We start from the raw sequence: 21,348 nt of genomic DNA on the forward strand, positions 1-21,348 counted from the left end.
TTATGTATTTTTATTGTATCGCGCGGTTCCTACAGCGGAACAAAGTTTCGTGATTGGCCGGCTCTCTGAGTCGAGAGAATCGATACATCGAAAGAATCTCGGTTCGCGACGGTTCGGATTCGGGAAGCCATTGCGTATTTTTCGTTGTTTTCATCTGGCTGCAGGTGAATCTCATGCGCGAATTGTTGTTTGAAGTACCGAAAGTAAGTTACACGCGCGAGTGTTACAAAGAGATGTTAGTAAACAGTCGCCGGAAGCGGCTGTCTCGCGAAATCAGAACGCCAAGTGAGACGACGCGCGATCGCTGCATTACGGCAGTTAGAAATCTTATCGTGAGGTCGTTGTGCTTCACGTTTTCGAATGCAGAAAGAGAGCCTCGCGTGCGAATTATCGTTGTCGGGGGAATGAGTGTCGCGCGAATATTACGGCGACATGACGTCGTCAAACGGTCGTCGAAAGTGACCGTTGCACGAAACGAATTGTTGGAAACCAAGTTGCCAAGTGAAACATCGCCGCATCTTTTCGATTTGAAGTTTAGGTAAATATACAGTGTTACGGTCTCCTCTCAAATCTATTTGAAATTTTGATAATTTGTGTATTTCAATGCGTAGAATTAATTTCTGAAAACGAAATTTGTCGTTCGTTTACTGTTCTTTTTTTTTATTTCAAGGTTTTATTATGTCGGTAAATAGAAAAATGATAATTTTCCTAATTAAATTTTATGTCTAACTTGTGTCTAACTTCAATTATATAACAGAAAATATTTGCTGTTATAACCTTAAAACACGTCATATTCAGTCAGACAAATGGATAATAACTAGCAGTTCAAAACGTAGTCGGTGATGCTAATTTATAGACTGAATTTATTAGAAAAATCGGGATCAAAATTTGAGGGATGAATAATCGGATGAAAATTCAATCTGAGGGGAAAACGTTATGCTGTATATTTACCGAATATACATTTGCAATCCTTAGATTCGTTAGCTTTACGTTTCCGAGTAACGAGGAAGAGTTTTGCGTGTACGAAGTGCTATCGGCTACCGAGAATAATGACGTTTCCAATTTGCCGTCTCGACCAGTGTTCCGCTAATTATAAACTATAATATACGTAACGAATTATAGATTGTAGTACTGCAAAGAATATTGGAACGCTGCCCGAGTCGAGTCAACGAGTCAAAAATGCTATAAGTTTTGTGCGTTCGTCGTAAAAAAATAGTATTAAAGTGTCGCATAAAGTGTCGCACAAAGTGAACATCTCGCAGAGTGAACCGTTAAGAAAATCGAACGAAACGTTCGCTGCGTGTTGTAGCAGTTCGGAGTTCTACATCGCTATGTTCACTGGAAAATAGGTTTGGTTGGATCTACACTGTGAAAAAAGTACTTAAAAATTGTTTTATCAGATATAAAGTTTATTTACAGAAATAAAGTTGATTTCTGTGAAATGAACCTTATTTTTGTAAAATAAACTTTATTTCTGTGAAATAAATCTTATTTATCTGTGAAATAAACTTTATTTCTCTGCGAAATAAACCTTATTTCTATGAAATAAATCTTCTTTATGAAGTAAACCTTATACACCGAGAAAAAGAAATGGAAATTTTGCAAAGTAAATATTTTTTATGACATTTTCTTGGATATTTATTGGTTAGAAAAATATTTGGCTGTGATGCTGAAATATATATTTTTGTGAAATATACTTAAGTTTTCTTATTAATCGGTTTACTTGCTAGGAATAAAATTTTATTTCGCCGTATTTAAATAAACATTTATTTTTGTGAAATAAATCTTACAAATAAATCATCTCACAAATACATACATCTCACAAATAAATTTTTAATCTTTTTTCTCAATGTATTCTACAAATAAATATTTAAATACTTTTTTTTAGTGTACCTGACAATGGACTATCAAACGCGTTTTGTTTGGAAGAAACAAAATTTCTAGTTCGCATGAACCAAATTTGCTTCTTATCTATCTATTTTTCAGAAATTCTGTTTCCATCAACCAAAATTTCTGTTGATAGACTCCAACCGAACTCATTTTTCAGTATTTTCTGCGCTTATGACCCACCGAAGAAAACAGAAGGCAAGTAAATACTGAAAAATCATTCATTCCATTCGTCATTTTAAGTGGGACAATAAAAAATAAGAATATTTATATTTGGCCAATAAGAGTCGAATGCGTTGGGACGTATGCGTACTAATTCATACAGGCAAGTATAAATATTGTTATTTTTAATTGTATATCTCTTAAAGCCATAATACAATCGACTGATTTAGAAGAGGGAAGTATGTACGGTCAATCACAACAAAGTTGCAATACTTTTTTTTTAATAAATTTCGAAACGTATCCTGTGCCCAATAGGAGAATTTGTTTTTCCATAGTGGGTACATATTTCTATCGTATACGAGATACTTAGCGAAACTCATCGAAAAAGAAGTATTGCGACCTTTTTGTAACTGACCACGTTATTTGGAAACACAAATGCTAAAGAACGATGCTTATTCATATGTCACGTTATTATTATCAGTCGCACCATTTCGTATAACCGCAATAACATTTGTATTACATCTGTAATCTCAACACTTAACGTTACACTTAATATTACATACAATGTTACACATACATCCGCGCTTAGACATATACCTCTCTCTCTCTCTCTCTCTTAACCTCTCCTCTATCTCGTTCGATAATTACAATTGACTGTGTTGCCGTACGCCGAATACGTTCTCCAATGAAGCGTCAATGAAAGCTCACAAAGCTCTTTATTATCTGTATTACGGCACATTAGGAAGCACCGCTGTTACTTGCCTGTTACTTCCCTTTCTAACAATGAGTTACACGATAAAAGCACATCTTTTCGCTCGACATCTCCCTTGACACGGTGCGTTGCCACTAAAATGTTGCACGGTACAGTTTATTAAGTTGCTATATACGCTCTCTTTCTCTCTCTCTCTCGTCACGGCAAAAATCGAGTGTTCATTGTTGTGATATTACCTTTACAATTGTATTACGATAAAATTTCATCTCGTTCAATATATATATTTTTCTGCTTTTCGCGCATTTATAGTGTTACCCTGTATTGTATCGTATCTCCATTCGCCACGCTCCGATTCGGTTTGATTTCGTTCGAAATAAAATAGGGACAATAGAAAATCAGCAGAGCGTTCTGTCCGTCTCTGTGTGAGGAACAAGCATATTGATTACATCGTGAGATATGCGCTCGAAGTACTTATCTCGTTACATTTAATCTCGACATTCTATCGCGACGCGCGCAATTGAAATTATGTGTAGCAATGCACCGCTCACGCACACGTATACACGCATGATGGACGATAATGAACACATTGAATATAAGCTTCGTTACATTCTTAACACTCGTCAACAGTTCCGCGAAGTTTAATTTTTTTGTTCGCTTTTTTTCTTTTCGTACAACTCGCCACCAATGTGAAGACAAATTGAATCTTACACAAATTGTGATCGATCGATGAGACAGCGAAGATTTGTGGTTCGCGTGTGCGTTTAAATTGCTTTCTAAATTTGCTGTAGATAAAAAGCGGGTTGTTCGTTTTCTCTTTGGTTTTCCCTCGCCTTCAAAGGTGGGCTAAACGAGAAATTCTTCGGGATGCTATATATTTTCGCGGTATATTTTTTCGCGTGGGACGTAAATGTGTCAAACTTATAACGAAGGAATGAGTTTTACAGCGCGGTGTGTCCTTTAAAATGCCGAGCCTCTTTCTTTGAATGTCGTGTTACAAGCGAGATATTGCAGTTTTATCTGAGCAAGGGCATAAAGTACGAGTAATAATATCAACCTTTTCTCTAGTAATGCACGCGAAAAACGTTCCCTCTCTCTGTCGTTGCCGGTGCGGGATAATGAGCCGGAGAAGTGCGGATATGTACTTGTTTTTCATGTCGATGTGTTCGGCCTTCCGGTTTTTCGTCGTGACGTCATTTCAGAACTCCGAATGGGGTCGCCTGGCCAGCCAGTCGGCGATGGCGGAAATTTCGTGCACTCGTTTCTTCAAGCCGCGTAACGCCGGATAGTTGTCCAACGCCATCGCCCCGAAAATGTTCTCGAAGTTTTCCAACGCCACCGTGAACACAAAGTCCGCCCATGTAGTCTGAAAAGCATATTGGTCGTCGCAGAGATTCATAAGCAAAATGGAAATTTTTGTTTTTGTTGTGCTGTGAAACAATGAGACACCGTTAAATACAAAACTTAAAGAGAAAACGATCGCACAATTTTCTATACTAATAAAAATTAGTATCAATTTAGGACTCACATTCTCATATATAAGCAAGAATATACTAGATGTTAAAAAATTAATTCGACAAACTTTGAAGAGAAACAATAAGTGCTCTTTTAATGCTACAAAGGATATTTAGTCTTCCAGAGCCTAAATTTTAGTTCTACATTAAGTCTTCAAGTGGAGACAACAATAGGGCAATAGGGCAATAACTTCTCTATTTGCAGTATCAAACGATAGAAAACTTTTGAACACTTTATGTAGGACTAAATTACTTAAACACTTAAAGTAGGACTAAAATTTCGACTCGGATATAGCAAGAATATATAACCATATAACTAACTATAACAAGAATATGATATTTTTAGTGATATTTTTAGTGGAATTATATAGAATTTCCTCGTGTAATAGCAAGTTTTATCTTCAGTTTCATAATCTATTCAGTTCCACCCGTTCTACCTGCACACCACGGGAACCGAGAACGGTTTGGGACATCTGTGTATGTGCATGAACCTTGAATTGATGCTAATTTTTTCCTGACTATATATTTGAACTATATATTTGACTATATATTTCTTTATTTTGTTTGTTCTAACAACAAAAATGAAAATATTGAGTCACGTGGCAAGTATAGTGTGATTGATCTCAGCATGATATTAAACATTTACCGTAGAACCCACCGCGTAACCGCCGTTTTCAGCGACAGTCTGTTCGAACTTATTCAAGTAGAACGGTATCGTTTCCTTCAGGAGCTTCGCCTTCTTCTCCTCTTTCTTAAAAAGATCCTCCTCGGTGCGATATTGAAAAATAACTGGAAAGTAGATCGCGTGCGGGGCTTCAGTGACTTCCCTCTCTGCACCAAAGTTTCTTCCGTATCAAGTAATAATAACACACGCTGTGATCGACGGTGTGTGTTTGTTGCAAACATCCGGCTAAATTGCGAAACTGTTCTGCGCACGAACTGCTAGCTGAGTGACTATAATAGCGACTAAATCAGGCGGAAGTACGCGAGCTATCCAATAACCGTACCGTTAGAGTGTCTCATTAAGGAGTCTAATTGGATGCCGCGTATTATTATTACTCGAGATTATGTTGGCGGCGACCCAATGTGGTATCGTATTCACGTTACACGCGGCATCTCGTGAAAAGCTCTTCCACGACGGTCGGCAGCATCCGCTCGATTATATCGGAACCCCCCGGTGAAAATAGGTCACGTGAAAGAGAGAGGGGGAGAGGGAAAGAATGTGAGAGTGTGAGAGAGGGAGCGAGCGAGTGCGAGAGAGAGAGACGCGTGTCTTTCAGAGGAGCGGAAAGCGGAAGGAGTTTCGCGCCCGTCCCGGTCGCGTCAGAATTTTCCGAGAGTTTTATACCGAGGCGTATTGCCCGCGTAACGTTCTTTTCCTCTCTACCTTCCTCTCTCAGGGAAAAACCCCTCGAGCTCTCCCAGTCGATCTTCGACGGCGCGATCACGGCGAAAGGGAGAGAAAGCGCGGACGTCATACGGACGCTTATCGATCGCGCGGGCCCGCTCGATGAAATTGAAATTGAACGGCGAACCGGCGAAACTTAAAAGTTCGGTCGTTTGCGAGAAATAAGTGGCGTGGGATTTCCCTCCGGGGGATTCGTAACGAGACACAATCGATCTGGAGCCCACGGCATCGTGAGCAGCTTTCGCAGAAGAGCACCCGGCTTCGTAACGAGCTGTGCATCGCAGGGACGCGTGTCACTTACATTGTTTCAGGTCCCCCAAAGTATCGACCAGAACATCGCACAGCATCGATTCCCATTCGTCCTTGCCTGCGAGATTGTGCTCGCGAGCCAGGTAACGCGCCACGGCATTGCTCTGCGCTATCGGCTTGCCGTCTATCTCCAGAACCGGCAGCATCCCGTAAGGCATCGCTGGGGAACAGAGAGAAAGCAACCGACAGGTCGTGCTCGAGTCAATGCAGGAAGACAAAGCCGTTTATCTTCGATCGATTAGTTAAAGAGACCGAGAGATCACTTCGGACCTAATTAATTCTCCAGATGTGATTCACGACTGAACGTGGAAGTTAATCTTTGTCATTCACTTCGAGTTTCGCCTCTTTCTTCTACCTGGGATTTATTCAAGAATCGGAACGCAGTTTCTCAGCCGGGGAATCATTTCGCCGAGGCCACGTGCGCGACGGAGAAACAGACAAATTTACATAGCACTCGAAGAAACGGAACGAACGTTCGAACGAGGAAGCGGAATTATTATTCCAGCCACGTAATGTCTCTCTCTTGTACTTACACTTCTTAAGCTCGGGCCAGCGATCGTTGGTGATCCTCTCGTCGATGTAGTCGATGCCCGCGTAGGCGAATATGTAGCGAATGTGCTCGGCCCGACCTCGCGCGTTGAAGTAGATCAATTTGTATCTCGGCTGCTCTTCAGCCATTTCACTCGATCGCCGTCTGGAAATTTTCGGCGGTGCGCCTGTGTGTGTGTGTGTGTATCGGAAAAATTACGAGAGTAATTTCGGACTAATTGCTCTCATCGCGCCGTTTTAAGCTCGCGGGAGTATCAGAGACGGTCTCTTTCCCTCCCTCTTCGTCCTCTCTCTTTCTCTTTCTCTCAATCTCGAACTCGTCGGACTCGGCAGAGTTGCGGACTGATCTAGCAAAATTAGGCTGGATTTATGCTACCCGCTGGTTTTCATTTAGAACTTTATCGTCGGCGGAGCCTCTATCTTTGTGGGTGATCTACGGTAATTCACGATCGCCTATAGATCCTGGATCCTTCCTACAATCTATTCGGAGTATCTTCACCGCAGGTGGTCGACTTGTTTCGGGAGTAACGATAGGGTTGCGTGATTAGGGGTGCGTGAACGGCGAGTTTTATCAAATTTCGGAGATCGGTCGCTCATCCGCCACAGATAAGGCGAAACATAACTGGCAAACGCGGCCGAACTTCCTGGACTTCCTTGAAAATCGCAGAGATTTATTGCGCCGTGTGTACACGTGTGTACTTACGTAAACACGCGCGTATGTGGAGAAACGGGAAGTATATTCGGACTATATTGCGGGCGTATATACGTTATCTAACTGGGATTAACCACGTTATACGTATGTATATTTTGCATGCTACCATTTCGCGAGTTATCACTGTTGAAGTTCGGTGTGAATGATTAGTTCCGTCATTATCTCTATCGCGATTACAGTAATCACGGATTCTCTTTGTTATGTGTTTAATTCATCACGATTCGGCACACTTTCTCGTGTTAAGTTACACACATCGAGAAGAAGAAATTGAAGTTTTCTGAAGTAAATGTTTCTTCTGACATTTTCTCTCATATTTATTAATTGGAAAATAATTTGACTGTGACGATAGAATATATATTTTTGTGAAATATACCTAAGTTTTCTTATCAATTGGTTTATTTGCTAGAAACAAAATTTTATTTCGTTGTATTTGAATAAATATTTATTTCTGTGAGATAAACCTTATATTTTACAAATAAATTTTTAAGTCTTTTTTCTCAGTGTACATTTCACTCGACTTAGCGTCATGTTAATTATATTGTGTCTAATAACGATTCTTTTCTCTTCTCAAGCTATGATTATAAACAAGAGAGGAAGAAAGAGAGAGAGAGAGAGAGAGAGAGAGAGAGAGAGAGAATTCCCCTATTAATAATTAATAAATATAATATTCTAAATCATCGTAAAATCTAATGACCGGGAGATTTATTATATATCTTATACCGCGGATATCATTGTTTCTTTATTGCGTGAATCAAAGTTGGAGCGGAGTTATTCGGCGCCCTCGTAGGATAATCCAGTTTAAAATAACGCTGCATAATTCATGTTACACGTAAGTCAGTAAGGTCCTGACTTCGGATGAAGGCTCCAAGTAAGCCGTAGTTTCGCGTGTTAACGAACTCGAAATGAGAAAACTTCAGAAGTTACGCGGGGTCGAGCGGTGATGTACCTCTGACATATATTTCTGTCAGGAAATACGCACATACACACACACATACACAGGCGGTGTAATTATTTGATAATTCCGTTTTAATTACCCCCATTTAATGCCTTCCTCGTGGATACAGGATCAGGAGCTGCTCTCAAGAGAGAGAGGACGAAAGGGGTTAATAAAATTTATTCCTGAGAAACTTTTCGAATGAGAGACTATAAATCGTTCTCATGGATGAAATTCGAAATGAAATTTAAACACTAACCGCCAGTTATTACGCGAAAGGAAAATAATATTATCTAATAAAGTGGTTATCGAAATGAAATTTTTCTTTTAGAAAGCTCTTTCTCTCTCTATTTCTCTCTCTTTCTCTCTTTCTCACACACACACATACACAATTTAGAGATTGCCTGATCCAATCGTGTTCTTGTATGAAGGCCGTTCGAGCGCACAGATTTAATTTCCTTCGCGCGTATACCGTCCGCACGATCGTACAAAGACGTACTCCTACAGGAGATTATTTCATATTTGTAATTATTGTTTTAAAGAGACTTCTGTAGGAACGTTAGCCGGTCGTTTCGTAAAGCATCTTCGTTTCCCGACATTCGCCATTTACCTCTGTTTCTACGCTTCCTGACTCTAACTCTAATCTCCTAGGAATGAATGTAATCCTAAAATAGACAGAGAGAGAGAGAATTTTAAAGGGACCTATCTAATTAATAGTCGGATTTGTTCTGGTGCTCGGTGCTCGGGATTTGTATAGAGGCGACATTTATTGATTATTGCTTGGAATGCTCGGTGCCCGATGGTTTCTCCGATAGAAACACGTGGCAGGTAACGTTGGTGCGCGCGAGGTGTGCAACGTGTCCGTTGCAGCGGGTACAATCCAGTGCATTAATTCGTCCTGATGCGGCCACATTGAACGTGCACGAGTCAAGTGAATGTAAGCTATACAGCGCGAATTAATCCACTGCGTCCGGCTTTCATTCAACCTACATTTCCTCTTAATCCTTTTCCTCTTTTTAGAGCAAGGACGATAGGGAGAATATCGAGTTAATTTTCCTGAAAAAAAGGAAGAAAAATACGCACGAACGTTCACGGCGGAATTATTTCCAGAACGGTCGGACGAACATTTCGCTCGCGCAGTTGCTCTCTCTCTCTCTCTTTCTCTCTTTCTTTCTCTCTCTCTCTCTCTCTCTCTTTCTTTCGCGTTAATTGCTTTGGCGAACGATGATAAATAGAACTGGACACTTCGCTGTCCAACCTGTTGGCGCGAATTTGTTTGATCGAGGTCAAATCGCTTCGAGTACGCACGTAGTTACGTTGTCCAAATTTAACCGTAGTGGTAGGCGGTTTAACGTGGTTACATGTGCGAGAACAGATATCGGAGTCGAATGTCGGCGCAGGTGGGCAAAGGTAACCGAACCCCGGTAACCATATTTGACGTAAAATCAATGGCCCGTATCTGCGAAAACATTAATTCGTCTCGTGGGCGGACGGCTGGAAGGTATAAGGGCTGAAAGAGTATTAATGTTGACGTTGCCAACCCTCGACAACGCTCTCTCTCTCTCTCTCTCTCTTTCTCTCTCTCTCTCGCTCTTTCGTGCGGGTTCACTCGCTGAAAGCTCGCCTTGGCCGCTTTCGGGAGCGGATTCATTAGTCATGCGGGTCATCTCGACACGGAAACGGTCCCGAGTTTCGAATGAAAGCGAGATTATAAAAAAAACTCTCTGCAAAACGTACGCCTTATTATCTCAAATACGGGAATATTGACTTGATGCGAATCCTCCCCCTTTAAGTGGTTCGTTTCTTTGACACTCCTTATTCGGAGGGTGAAAAGTTTTCTTGACGAGAGAACGTTTGTTTTGTATTCACCGGAGAATCCGACTTCGCGTTTATTTACCGAGATACATTCGAACGTGATGTGGATTCGGCTTTTATCGGGACTTTCAGGAGTCCAGTTTTCCGCGATACTTTTCGGCAGCGCAATTAAAAGTTTTCCCGATATTATGTCAAAGGCAAATCGCGAAGCGCTGGAGTATCCTGGATTATTCTCGTTTTTTCTTTCTCCTTCTCTCCTTTTTCCAGCCCCGAGGCACGATAATCGGATAGTCGGAACGTATGACTAAAGGCCGCTTTTCAGAGGCCGCTTCTCATTTATATTCCGCGATCAGACGGCGCATAATTCGCAATTTCTCCGAAGACCCCTTAAATATCTCCGAAGTCGCGTAGCCCTTTCGTTTTTCTTCCGAGCTCCCGAGGGGCGAGAAAGAGAGAGAAAGAGAGAGAGAGAGAGAGAAAGACGTTATTAATCCTCCCGGCGCGTCACGTCAATGATATTTTTCTCGAGGAAAAATAAACTCGGCATTCTCCTTTTCACGTCGAAGGACACAGGATTTGTCGTTAAAATTAACAAACCTACACGGTTTGTCAGACGTATTTCTCCCTACGTGAAGTCTCGTGTCCCGACGGTGCGATATTAATATCGTCGGAAGGTCAACAACGGTCTTTTCGGCGCTCGTAATTCGCAATTCCCTGCGAGATACAGCGCGAGGGAGGCCATGCGAGGCGGCAACATTTTTCTCGCCTTCTCCGGGAAGCCTCCGGATAAAAAGTGATTAATAACTCGCGAACGCGCGCGGTAAACACATCTGTTCTCATTTTTCGGCGTGCGCGTACGAACTTCGGGATATCGCTCCGAGCCGACGGAAGCGGCGTTCATAAATTGCAGTTTTCGCGGAAGTCGCTAGGAGCACGAACGGGGTGGAACTTCGGTGGTGCTTCGTCCTTTCGACGACCCGCCGATCCCCTCTCGATAAGGGGATCGTCAGCCTCTTGGGGCGATGCCAAATTCGATATCGCATTATGAGAATCGAGTGTGAGAGAATACGTTCTCGGCGATTCTCCCTTCCTCCGTAGTTATCGCCCCTCGAATACCTCCTCTCGACGATTCCCTATCGAATTTAAATCAAAGCGAGGTCTCCGCCAATAACCCCCGCGCGCACACTACTTGTTATAATATCCCTCGCTCTTCTTTGTCTTCGTAATTTTTCCTCAGCGTTAATTCCTCGTTTCCCTCGGATCTCTCGAACCCGCGGGGCTCGCGAATACGTGCGATAGAAAATAACGCGCGTAAAGGAAGACTTTTCCGAGGGTCGAACGTACTTAATCGCTGCGCGCGATCAATTTGAATAACAAAAAAAAGATATCGAACGAGGCACATCACGCGAGAGAAACGGAAACACGAGTACGCTGGTCGCTGGTTTCAGTTGACTGGGTTCAATCGGCTTGAAAATTTAACGTTACACGTACGATATGACACGCACGGCGTGTAGCGCTGCATCGCAAATTTATGAAGTGATCGATCCGCGCGCGAGAGAGCTCGTCCGAACCGGTCGGATATCGCGGGAAACGCGATACCGCTAATGCCGCCATGAGGATCCTCCGTTTCACTGTATTCGGCTAATATTATAACTCGACGTAATATATGGCGTAATGCATCGCCACTGAGATCGAGCCGCGTTTACCTTCGCTGAGGTAGCAGTTCAACGCTTTCCTGCCCGTCAACTCGCCCGAGATCGCGTTCCTGCATGCATTCGTTCTTACGTGGGACGGCACGCAGGACGCCAGGGAGCAACGGCACAAACGAATTACCGCACGACAAATCGTTTACGTCACGTCCTGTTGTTTCCAACTATAGCGCGAAAACGTACGCGAACGCAGATGTAGTAGTAGCGGGCGCGCACAGGGAGTATTACGTCGAATCACTCAACCCCCGGCGATCGTGCGGCCTCTCTCTCTCTCTCTCTCTCCCTCTCTTTCTCTCTATCTATCTCTCTGTCTGTCGACGACGCGACCGTCGACGATCGCGAGGCAAATTTCAAACTCACCCCGCGCCCTCGTAAAGTCTCTCAACCCCCGGAGGACGAGCACTCGTGCGCCGGCACGGAGCGTACTGATGCCGTACGAATGGGATCCGACGAGGAGGACCACCGGTTTCCTTCGGCACCACTTGCGCTCTGCCGTACTTCGGCACTGCCGGGTTTCAGGCTCCGCCGAGCACGATGCGCAACCTCAGAAAATTTATACCACCCGCCAGATTCCACCCCCATCCGCCCCTCGCGCGAGCTGCCCCGAAACTGTCGCTCTCCTCTGGCCGCCTAATTCTCTCTCCGGGCCGACCGAGTGGACTTTTACACGCGATTTTCTCGCTCGGCTCGGCCTCGGCTTCGGTCACAGCGTTAATTAGAATTGTTATGAATTTTTTTGAGGGGGAACCTGGAAGAGAAGCACGAGATCGTCGGATCGGCGAGCCAGTTGATGAATATCGGATTTCTCGAAATTTTTGTGAAGTTTGCTGCAGATCGACAGGACGAGCGCGCGATGATCGATCTGTCGTGCACTTGTCACTTGTAATGTTACGATAAAACGCACGCGCAAAATTACGGCGCGACGAAACGTGAATGAGGTGAAAAGGATTAGTAGGATTCGTGATGAGATAATGTGTTGTAATTTATGTAGCTTACGCTTCAACGTACTGTGGAGAAAATATATATATATACTGAGAAAAAGATTTCTTCAAATTTAATCCATTTTATTGCATCCAAACAAATTTCATCACTGGCATGCTCGAATGAAATTAATGTTTTGATTAATAAGCACGATTGTTAGACGAAATTTCAACGAAATTTTCAACGAATATGTATCTTTATCTTGAGTAAAAAATTTGTTTGAAACGGAAGATAATTTTCTTATAAAGAAATTATTTGTTTTACTTGACATATTTATTATAACCAAATAATATTTTATTCGGTTGAAATATATTATCTCAAATAATAGCGTTCTTTCTGTTAAATAATAGAGTTTTTTTGAATGAGACAATACAATTTTTACTCAAACAAATAATATTTCGCATAAGTACATGTTGTTTCTATGAAACAAATTTTAGTCGAATAAATAGAAATACTAAATCTAAGAAAATCTTTTTCTCTGCATATAATGACGAGTTGCACACGAAAGTAAAAAAGTTTTGGTTCAGAGAAGCAATGCTTGATTCTTATAACCAAAACATTTATCTGCCCATATCCAAGCAAGAATTTGGTTTGATCCAATTAAGTAGTTTTCTCAGTGCATGCGCCGTGAAAAATATGTACATCTAAGTGTTTAATGATAAAAAATGTCGGGTGACGCCAATATTGTCGACGTGTCGCGCAACATTCGTTCATTATTTTGCGCGACGCTCGGGCGTATAGTTTTCGTTAGCGGGGGAGGGATTTCCATGTAATCCTATACACTCGATGAAACGGTCACGTGAACAGGGGAAGCGGACTGTACGTTAAATGTTATGTCGTGCTTGGGTCAGTTAATTGGTCAGACCAAGCTGATTAGTTTCATTACGTTACCTCCATCTTCGTGAGTTTCGCACAATAGACGCCTCTTCCAATATCGAGGCTACTAGGTCTGCTTGTAACCTAGAGGCTTTTTATCGTAAAATTCAACAGCTGTCAATTGTCACAGCTGTAAATTGTAAACGGTCTCGGTGCTAAGATAACGTTGACAATGAAATTGTAAGTATGCGAATTTGCACTTACGCGAATACGTAGAAAATTTTAAAATTGTGCGATAAAAAATCGATAAACGAAATAATTTGTCGATACGAACGATACGTATTTGTTTCTTTCCTCTTTGGTACAACACACATAGGAAAACTCTGTTTTTTTCTTATTCAAAAAAAGAAAAAAAAAGGAAATCATTGGCGGAAGAGAAATTCAGTAAATCCATCAATGCACCGATATCGATCTAACGCCCCGGGAAGAAAAAAATGATACATATGAAGTTTGCCCATATTTGATTATATATAATCATATATGTTCACAACGAAGAAATACTGTACAAATTACGCAAATTATGCGAATACAATCGGGGTAAATGCTTCTGGCTACTTGTGCTTCTGACAGCACATTACATCGACACTTAATCAAATGACATAACATCATTTCCTTCATATGGACATACATGATTATACATATGTAACCACATACACCTTCGTATGGACATACATGATTATACATATGTAACCACATATACGGGCGAAATTCATTCATGATTTTATATAATTACACACAATTGTATATAATCATTTTTTCCCGGGGCGGGTCTTTGTCTCGCGCTACGAATACGATCGCGTGAACACGACGTTTTCACAGAAGAATAACCGGGGACCGTCGTTGACGAGCCGCAAAGCCGTAAAGTGGCAAAGAATTGCCGGCGGTAAGTGCCGTGCCCTGATCGACGGGCAGGACCTCTAAAATGCGAGTCCGCTCGCGAGCATTTTGTTGCCGTGGCGTTTGCGAACTAAATGACGGAGTTTAGTGCAAGGTTAGCCGGCGACGAGCGAAGCCAACGGCGAACGGCTGTCCTGCTCCGCGTGTTTTCCACACTAGAACGCAAGCCGCTTAATCAGAACACACACGGATTATCTTGACGTAAGTGCATCCACCATGCGATCGATTGATCGTCCTACGACCGGCCGCGAGGAACCGCGCCGGCGTTCGGTGTTTTCCACGCGTCCGCGATATATACATGTATATTTCGCCCGCGGAAATTTTTCGGCGTCCGCCGCGCACGTCGTAGGTACACGCCGGATTGCGAGATCGTAGAATTTACGACGTGCGATAAGGAAGTTAACGTTTTTCGTGCAAACAGCTTTGCGGAACGTAAGCGCGGTGTTATACGACACAAAAGCTCGGAAGAGCGAGCTTGGTTCGCACAACGCACACCGTACAGTCCCTGGCCATATCATTATTAGACGCGCTTTCATTTTTTAATAGAGTATGGTTTAGGAGGAGAAGGAAAGCTACGAATTTTATTTCTACTCTATTAGAATAATTCTCGGTATCAAATCGGCGCTTTTACCTCTGCGACCTCTTCTGAGGTGTCAAGTCACTTGTTTTACCCATCATTTTTGCAAACGATATTTAACACTTTGCGGGCCGCGCATTTATCGAAGCGCCGTTACGCTGCCGCCGGCGAGATTCACGCAGGTTCTACTGCTCGCCAACGGTGATATTTACGCAATTTTTCGATACATAAGTAGTTGGTATATAATTATTATTAAAGAAGGCACTAAAATAACTGTTACACTATTTTTATTCCAATTATATTGGTATTGGCATTTTGAGGGATATCTAACGTAAGTTTCCTATATCTGAAGGTAGCGAAAGACAATCTCAAACTGACAAAACAAGCGTCCGCGAAAAAAGATTTTAATAATAGACAGTCTGTTGAATTGGGAGAGGAAAACAGTTGAAAACAATGTTTCCTGATCGTCAAACCATCACGCCAGCGTGATAGCGGCCGAAAGTCGTTGGCGAGCAAAAGTCACGCCAGCGTGACAGCGGCCGATAACCGTTGGCGAGCAAAAGTCACGTCAGCGTGACAGCGGCCCGCAAAGTGTTAATACTTTTCACGGAAAAACTGACTTTTCTGTTAGTGAGCGAGGAATTTGAAACTTCAAGTCAGAAATAAACAAAAATAAAATAAAACTTCAATTAACACACACACACTCAAAACTCATGTCTGTTCTCGTTTTTATTATCAACAATGCAACTAGCGCGGGTTCACACTTGTTCAAGGTCATTGTAACAGCCGAGTGAAATGATGTCATGAAAAATACCTTTTGTAGAATAATGGTTCCTTAACATAATTCGATCGATAAATGAGCCGTATTATGAAGCTGGTCTTCGGAAGTCGATGAATTGTAAAAAATTAAGGTGCGTCTAATAATGTGGACAGGGACTGTTCGCTCGAATCTCCCGCGAGTCTTTTATTCGGCGAGCGAACCTCGAATTAAGACCCGAGCGAGACGGCCGAATTCACCCTTCGATGTCGACGACGGCGTGATCATTTCCGCCATTTAATCGGATTTCAGAGTCTCTCGGCAATGCGAAACATTTTTTCCGCGCATTGTTCCGAATGATTTGACGCGGCTCGCTGAAAAAGCCGTGACAATGCGTGTAAATTGCTACTTCACCGCGCATCCATCATCGTGACAAGCGAATAATATTTTTCCTTATTTTTTTTCGCACACGGTACAATGCAACGTGCAAATTCAAATCGCGCTATCGCGCAACAACGAGATATTAAATTACCGTCAGCTGATCACTGATACGATGCCGTCGGAATATAAAATCCGCCGTTAATTGGCGCGTCGTGTATTCTTAATTCAAGAACGCGAGACTCCGAGAGATCGGACACTTCGCCCGTTGTAAATACGATGATGATAATCCGAAGAGGCGAATTTTAATCCTCGTCAGACCTAATTCCGATGACGCTTTTATAATTTTCCATTCTACGATTATTAAGACCTGGAAATCCGACGTTCGCAATCAGTTGCTCTCTCTCTCTCTCTCTCTCTCTTTCGTTGTGTATTCTTAATTCAGCTTTATCAAGACGTATCTGGAGAACGGGACTTAATTGAAATCTTTATGATCGCGCGTTTTTATCGACAAACCTTGCGCGCAATATCGTGCGCGTGCGCATGCAAGTATTTTCCAAACAGCGAGATAAATATAACACTGTAAGCGCTAGCCATAATTTTGCGTTTGCTGTTTGTATCCGAGCTTATAGCTTATAGATTGTGGAGTTTGCTTTTAATAGAATGTACGGAAGTATAGAACGCGATTAAGCCAAGCGAATCACTAAGTATTTAACTCTTACAAAACAAATCTATTTTTTACGAATGTTTTTACAGATCATAATCAGCATAATGACCACAACGATTATCAGGCACAGTTAACTCTCTTTTAATATAGTTTTCAACGTATCCAAGAAAGTGAGGTTGTATTCGACCTCATACTCTGTTTTGTTTATTTCTCATGTAATCGATTTACAAAATGGGTAAAATAAGTAAATAATAACATGAAACACATTCCGTCCACTTGTTCTCTAACCGTCTCAGTATCGAGGTCGTTTAGATAAATCACATGTCTCTTCAACTCTTGCTTATGTCTGAGCTCCTCCAGTATCGGATTCGACCTTATCTTGCTATTAACGTTATAGATTTTTTAGCTGCTTTAATTTCACTCTATTTTCTCTTTCCATTCATGGAAAGAAAAATTCGATTTAACACGATTTATTACACGATATATACAGGATAAGGAAAAAGTATGAAAACCCTGAAAAATCTCGAAAAATATAAGTTTTACAGAAAAGTGTTTCCAGTAAAAGTTATAGGGTTTAAAAAGAACTATTTACTGATCTTATCAACTTTACTTTGGACGACGTCGCCAAGGTCAGGGCAAGGTCAAGTTGAATTTTTTAAACGCGACCCCATTTTTTTATTGCATATCCTTATAGCCCTTATTGAGACGTTTTCAGAACACTATAATAAAGCTTCGTTTGGTTAAGAATTTCCTGAGATATTTTAAAATTTGTCATGATATTTTTTAATATAAAATATGAAATATCTCGTAAAGTAAAGAAAGAGGATCTGGCCATCTAAGGCAATATCAAAAGAAGATCCACCTTTACAAAATAAAACGAACAATATAAATACTCTAATAATTAGAGAGCTACTCAAAATCAGTTATTTTCACGGTTATTCAAATATCTCTTTATGAAATATTTCACTTTGAGACTGAGGCAATTGATTCTTATAACATTTAACAACTGAGGCAATTAGCAAGAGCGTTTTTCGTTTTACTGCAATTATATAAAGTCAGTAAACTTTATAGGATCTTTTTCCATCTATAAATAAGCAAAGAAAGAAGTTTCATGTTATAATTTAATTTTTTATTCATTTTATACATGATTAGATGAAAAATAAACAGAACATGGAGTTGATCCTATCTTCTTTGATTCGTTCTGAAAATCCAGCTCATCATTAGAGGATTAACATGTATTATTAATACGAACTAAAGTTCGTATGTGGAGCACACTTGCATCGAAATTTTGACTCTATGCTAATCCTTTAATTCTACAATACAGTAAGAGCTAAGAAAGCAAAATAGATCCAGTTCCACTTCTAATAATATCATTTGTTTCTACTATAATTTTGATAATATCTAAAATTTCCCCCGTTTTCGTTATTTTAGTACCAAAATAGGTTGCTCAAGATGACATTAAAATTAAATACGTAGAATTAAAGGTTCAAGAAGGAGGAGTTATCGTCAAAGTAAATTTCTATTAGCCTATAGGCTATCTGAACAGGCGCAAACAACCCTTGTATAGCACCAAAATTTCGACTCATACGTGAAATTATCAGTGCAATATAATTGTGTTGCGGACGTAGCGCAACATGACTGATTCTCGGTAATTGTCGTCTTGAGCGTCTGCGTTTGGTATTATCGTTCTCGCAAAAATGTTTGAAGTGAGATATCGAGGCCGAAGAATATAGTTCCGGAGCCGACGTGTCGCGACGTTACGTACACGAACGCGTAGTAAAACAAATTGATAAGATTAATTGCAATCGGCACGTAAGCTTGCAACGATGCAGCGTCACGAAGGAACAAGAAGATAGAGAGAGAGCTCGCGTGGACGAAGAATGTATTTCTAAATCGACGATCTCACGACGTCCCCAACTCTCGCGAGGCATCGAAACTGCGATTCTCTCTCTACGATTCACAGCCGTATCAGGGAAAGATCACCATACGCTACGAGAGATTGAAGTACATTGCTTAAGACGCTTCGGATATCCTGTTACCGAAATAAATTTCGCAGTATCGATTTAATACATCAGGTAGAAGCGAGTCGGGAAGGAACTTCGGGAAAACGGGCGAAATCTTCTCGGGCGCTTTGAGGGTCCCTGCGGCCTGGCGCGTGGTGTCTTGCATATTTCATCGGACGACAGGAAGGGTGCGGGGGGAGGGCGGGAGGAGGGTAAGTAGGATAAATTGAGAAGATTAATCGCAATCTCCACGTAGCTCGGGTTGCACCATTGTCCGACAAACGCGCGCGTCCCTCCTGAACTTCGAAACTGGGTTGCATAACGGGTTTGCGGCGGGCGGACGGTACGCCTGCCCGGAATCGCAGCCGGCAGCATCGAAATGCAGCGCGTCGATCTGCCGTTGAATGAGGAAAATGCAACTTAATCCAATTCGCTCGCACGCTGGGGAGAGATTCGACGCGCACGGCATCGGCTACGTAGGAAAAGCCGGTGTGTATCGGGCATCGACTGAAGAATTCATCGCGTGAATGCCAGTTGATTTCCTCCCTGCTGATTTTCACATTCGCCGTCGAATCTCCCGCGATTCCTGCGAGGTTCGTGTGCGAACTGCCGTCACGCGTCGCAGATAAATTTTGGAATCGCGATAGAGTTGACTTTCAAGTAAATTGTCAATTAACCAAACGCACCGGACGTTTTCCCCAAGTCAGAGATCCGTTTAGCGGAAACTCGAGGGGAAGTATGTGTATACAGGGTGTTCGGGAAGTTTGAACGAAGCGACGAAGTGTGCAGGTGGAACGGATTAAATTGAGCGGAAAAGTCTTCTACCATTTTGAAAATAACCACGCGGGATCTCGCGTTATTAATGATTGAAAATGGCTATGCATAGGGGCTTCCTTAATTAATAACTCAACAATTTGCATGTTTTGTGCAATGGCACAAGACTAATTTACTTAGGAATGCTTTTAAATTTTAATAACATTTTAATGGAAATATTACCTATACTATCTGTAAATTTAGAAAAACAACTGATTCCACCATTCGGAAGCTGAAATATTCGCAACTAAGGATGACACTTTTATATGTATTCCTTCAGGTTAATGTCCTACTTTAACTTCTATTTTTAATTTCTTCTAAACCACATTTAAGGTTTCAATAACAAATTATTGTGATATTGAGGGTTAATATAGAGATATTATGTAAAAAATTCAGAATTATTCATCATTTTGTTTCGAAAATGTAGCCGTAGGAAATGAACCATTTATATTAATACCCATGATATATATACGTACACACATATTTAAATATTTATATGCTACTACTTATGTGTACACCTTTATTAACTCAACTGACATAAACATAAATAAAGTATTAATAAGAAAAATAAAAAAATTAATAACATATCTCCGGGTTTGTAATATATTTGCGCGTATATATTTGTCTGAATTTCGCCCTCAAAATTAATATTTATTACTTAGACATTTAAATAAAGTTATAGGAAAGTATATTTTTTCAGTAAATAATAAATTTATATAAGAGCCCCTTAATATCACAATTAAAAATCCGATACTCTACGGACCAACTACCTTAAAATCTCGCAAATATTGTCTAATATATTTTTATTGCATTATAATATACCCATTATATCCCTTTCATACCTTCATTTATATTTTCTCTTCAACGCTTTCTCTTTCTCGTTTTTATCCGCATTACCCCTTAACGCTTAAAGCTAATTCACAGCCATTTTGCCACGCCATTTATCTCTTTATTTTTCGGGAAAAAAACATATCCAACATCCGACGAGTATAGGAAAAAAGGTCAAACATTGAATGCTCGGTAAATAATTTATTCAGCTGCGAAGGAACTCGATGTTTTTCCTGCTACTCGTATTCGCGCGATATCGCGCGGGATATGTCACGGTATTGCTCTAGAGATTAATTTCGTCAGCGCCGACGTTACACCAATTTCGCGCTAGCAAACTGCTCTAAGCGATAGCACGATCCGTCGCATTCGCATTCGCGCCCGTCGAGAGAGACTCGCGCTAAATTATAATAGATTAACGACGGTGAAGATCAACGACGCGTGCTGTTGCCGACCTTAATGAGCGACACGATTAAAACTTGGTTGAGAAACGCGATACAATTCCACCCTTGCCGTCAAACCGCCGTCCCTTAATTACCTCAGGCGCGGCGTTGATGCGTAATTAACTACTACACCGGGTGCTCGTTGCGAGGACTTTTCTCGTCATTGCGTATCGTCACCTCGGTCGCCGACGTCCCGGGCACACTTATCACTTGGTTATCTTAGAAACGGCAGTTCTTAAATTGCTTTCGCTCGCAGACTTTTCCTTCGCACGCGAAAACCGAATCTTCATTAATTATTTTGAGCGCGTGTGAGAAACAGCTCAATCGCATTAGAGAAATCTTTATCAAATCGCGTGAATCTGTCTGTTTATTCCAGGAATTGACACGATTTTCCCCTCCCTTCCCGTCTTCTTCTCTCTCTTC

At 41.5% G+C, this 21,348-nt stretch overlaps 2 protein-coding genes across 6 annotated transcripts in view; one reads left to right on the forward strand and one right to left on the reverse strand.

The window, feature by feature from the left end:
• Positions 1-1,786: 1,786 nt before the first annotated feature.
• The window catches only part of LOC106744499 (glutathione S-transferase-like), a 42,946-nt gene continuing 23,384 nt past the window's right edge, over positions 1,787-21,348 (reverse strand). For 3 of the 5 annotated variants that reach the window (XM_014619337.1, XM_014619334.1, XM_014619335.1), the window contains exons 3-6: positions 6,523-6,683; positions 5,982-6,149; positions 4,919-5,061; positions 1,787-4,124 (exon numbers count right to left, since the gene is read on the reverse strand). In XM_014619337.1, the coding sequence (XP_014474823.1) occupies positions 3,957-4,124; positions 4,919-5,061; positions 5,982-6,149; positions 6,523-6,667 (624 nt within the window). In that variant the 5' untranslated portion in view covers positions 6,668-6,683 and the 3' untranslated portion in view covers positions 1,787-3,956. Of the gene's footprint in view, positions 4,125-4,918; positions 5,062-5,981; positions 6,150-6,522; positions 6,684-12,068; positions 12,141-21,348 lie in introns of those variants that run through there. The other 2 variants (XM_014619338.1, XM_014619333.1) reach the window with 2 other exon arrangements.
• LOC106744496 (organic cation transporter protein-like) overlaps positions 14,572-21,348 on the forward strand; it is a 43,125-nt gene continuing 36,348 nt past the window's right edge. The window contains exon 1 of the mRNA XM_014619330.1: positions 14,572-14,663. The gene's annotated coding sequence lies outside the window, so the exon portion shown is untranslated. The remainder of the gene's footprint in view (positions 14,664-21,348) is intronic.

Source organism: Dinoponera quadriceps, unplaced genomic scaffold (genome assembly GCF_001313825.1).
Source record: "Dinoponera quadriceps isolate SergipeBrazil2010 unplaced genomic scaffold, ASM131382v1 scaffold1266, whole genome shotgun sequence".
NCBI lineage: Eukaryota > Metazoa > Arthropoda > Insecta > Hymenoptera > Formicidae > Dinoponera > Dinoponera quadriceps.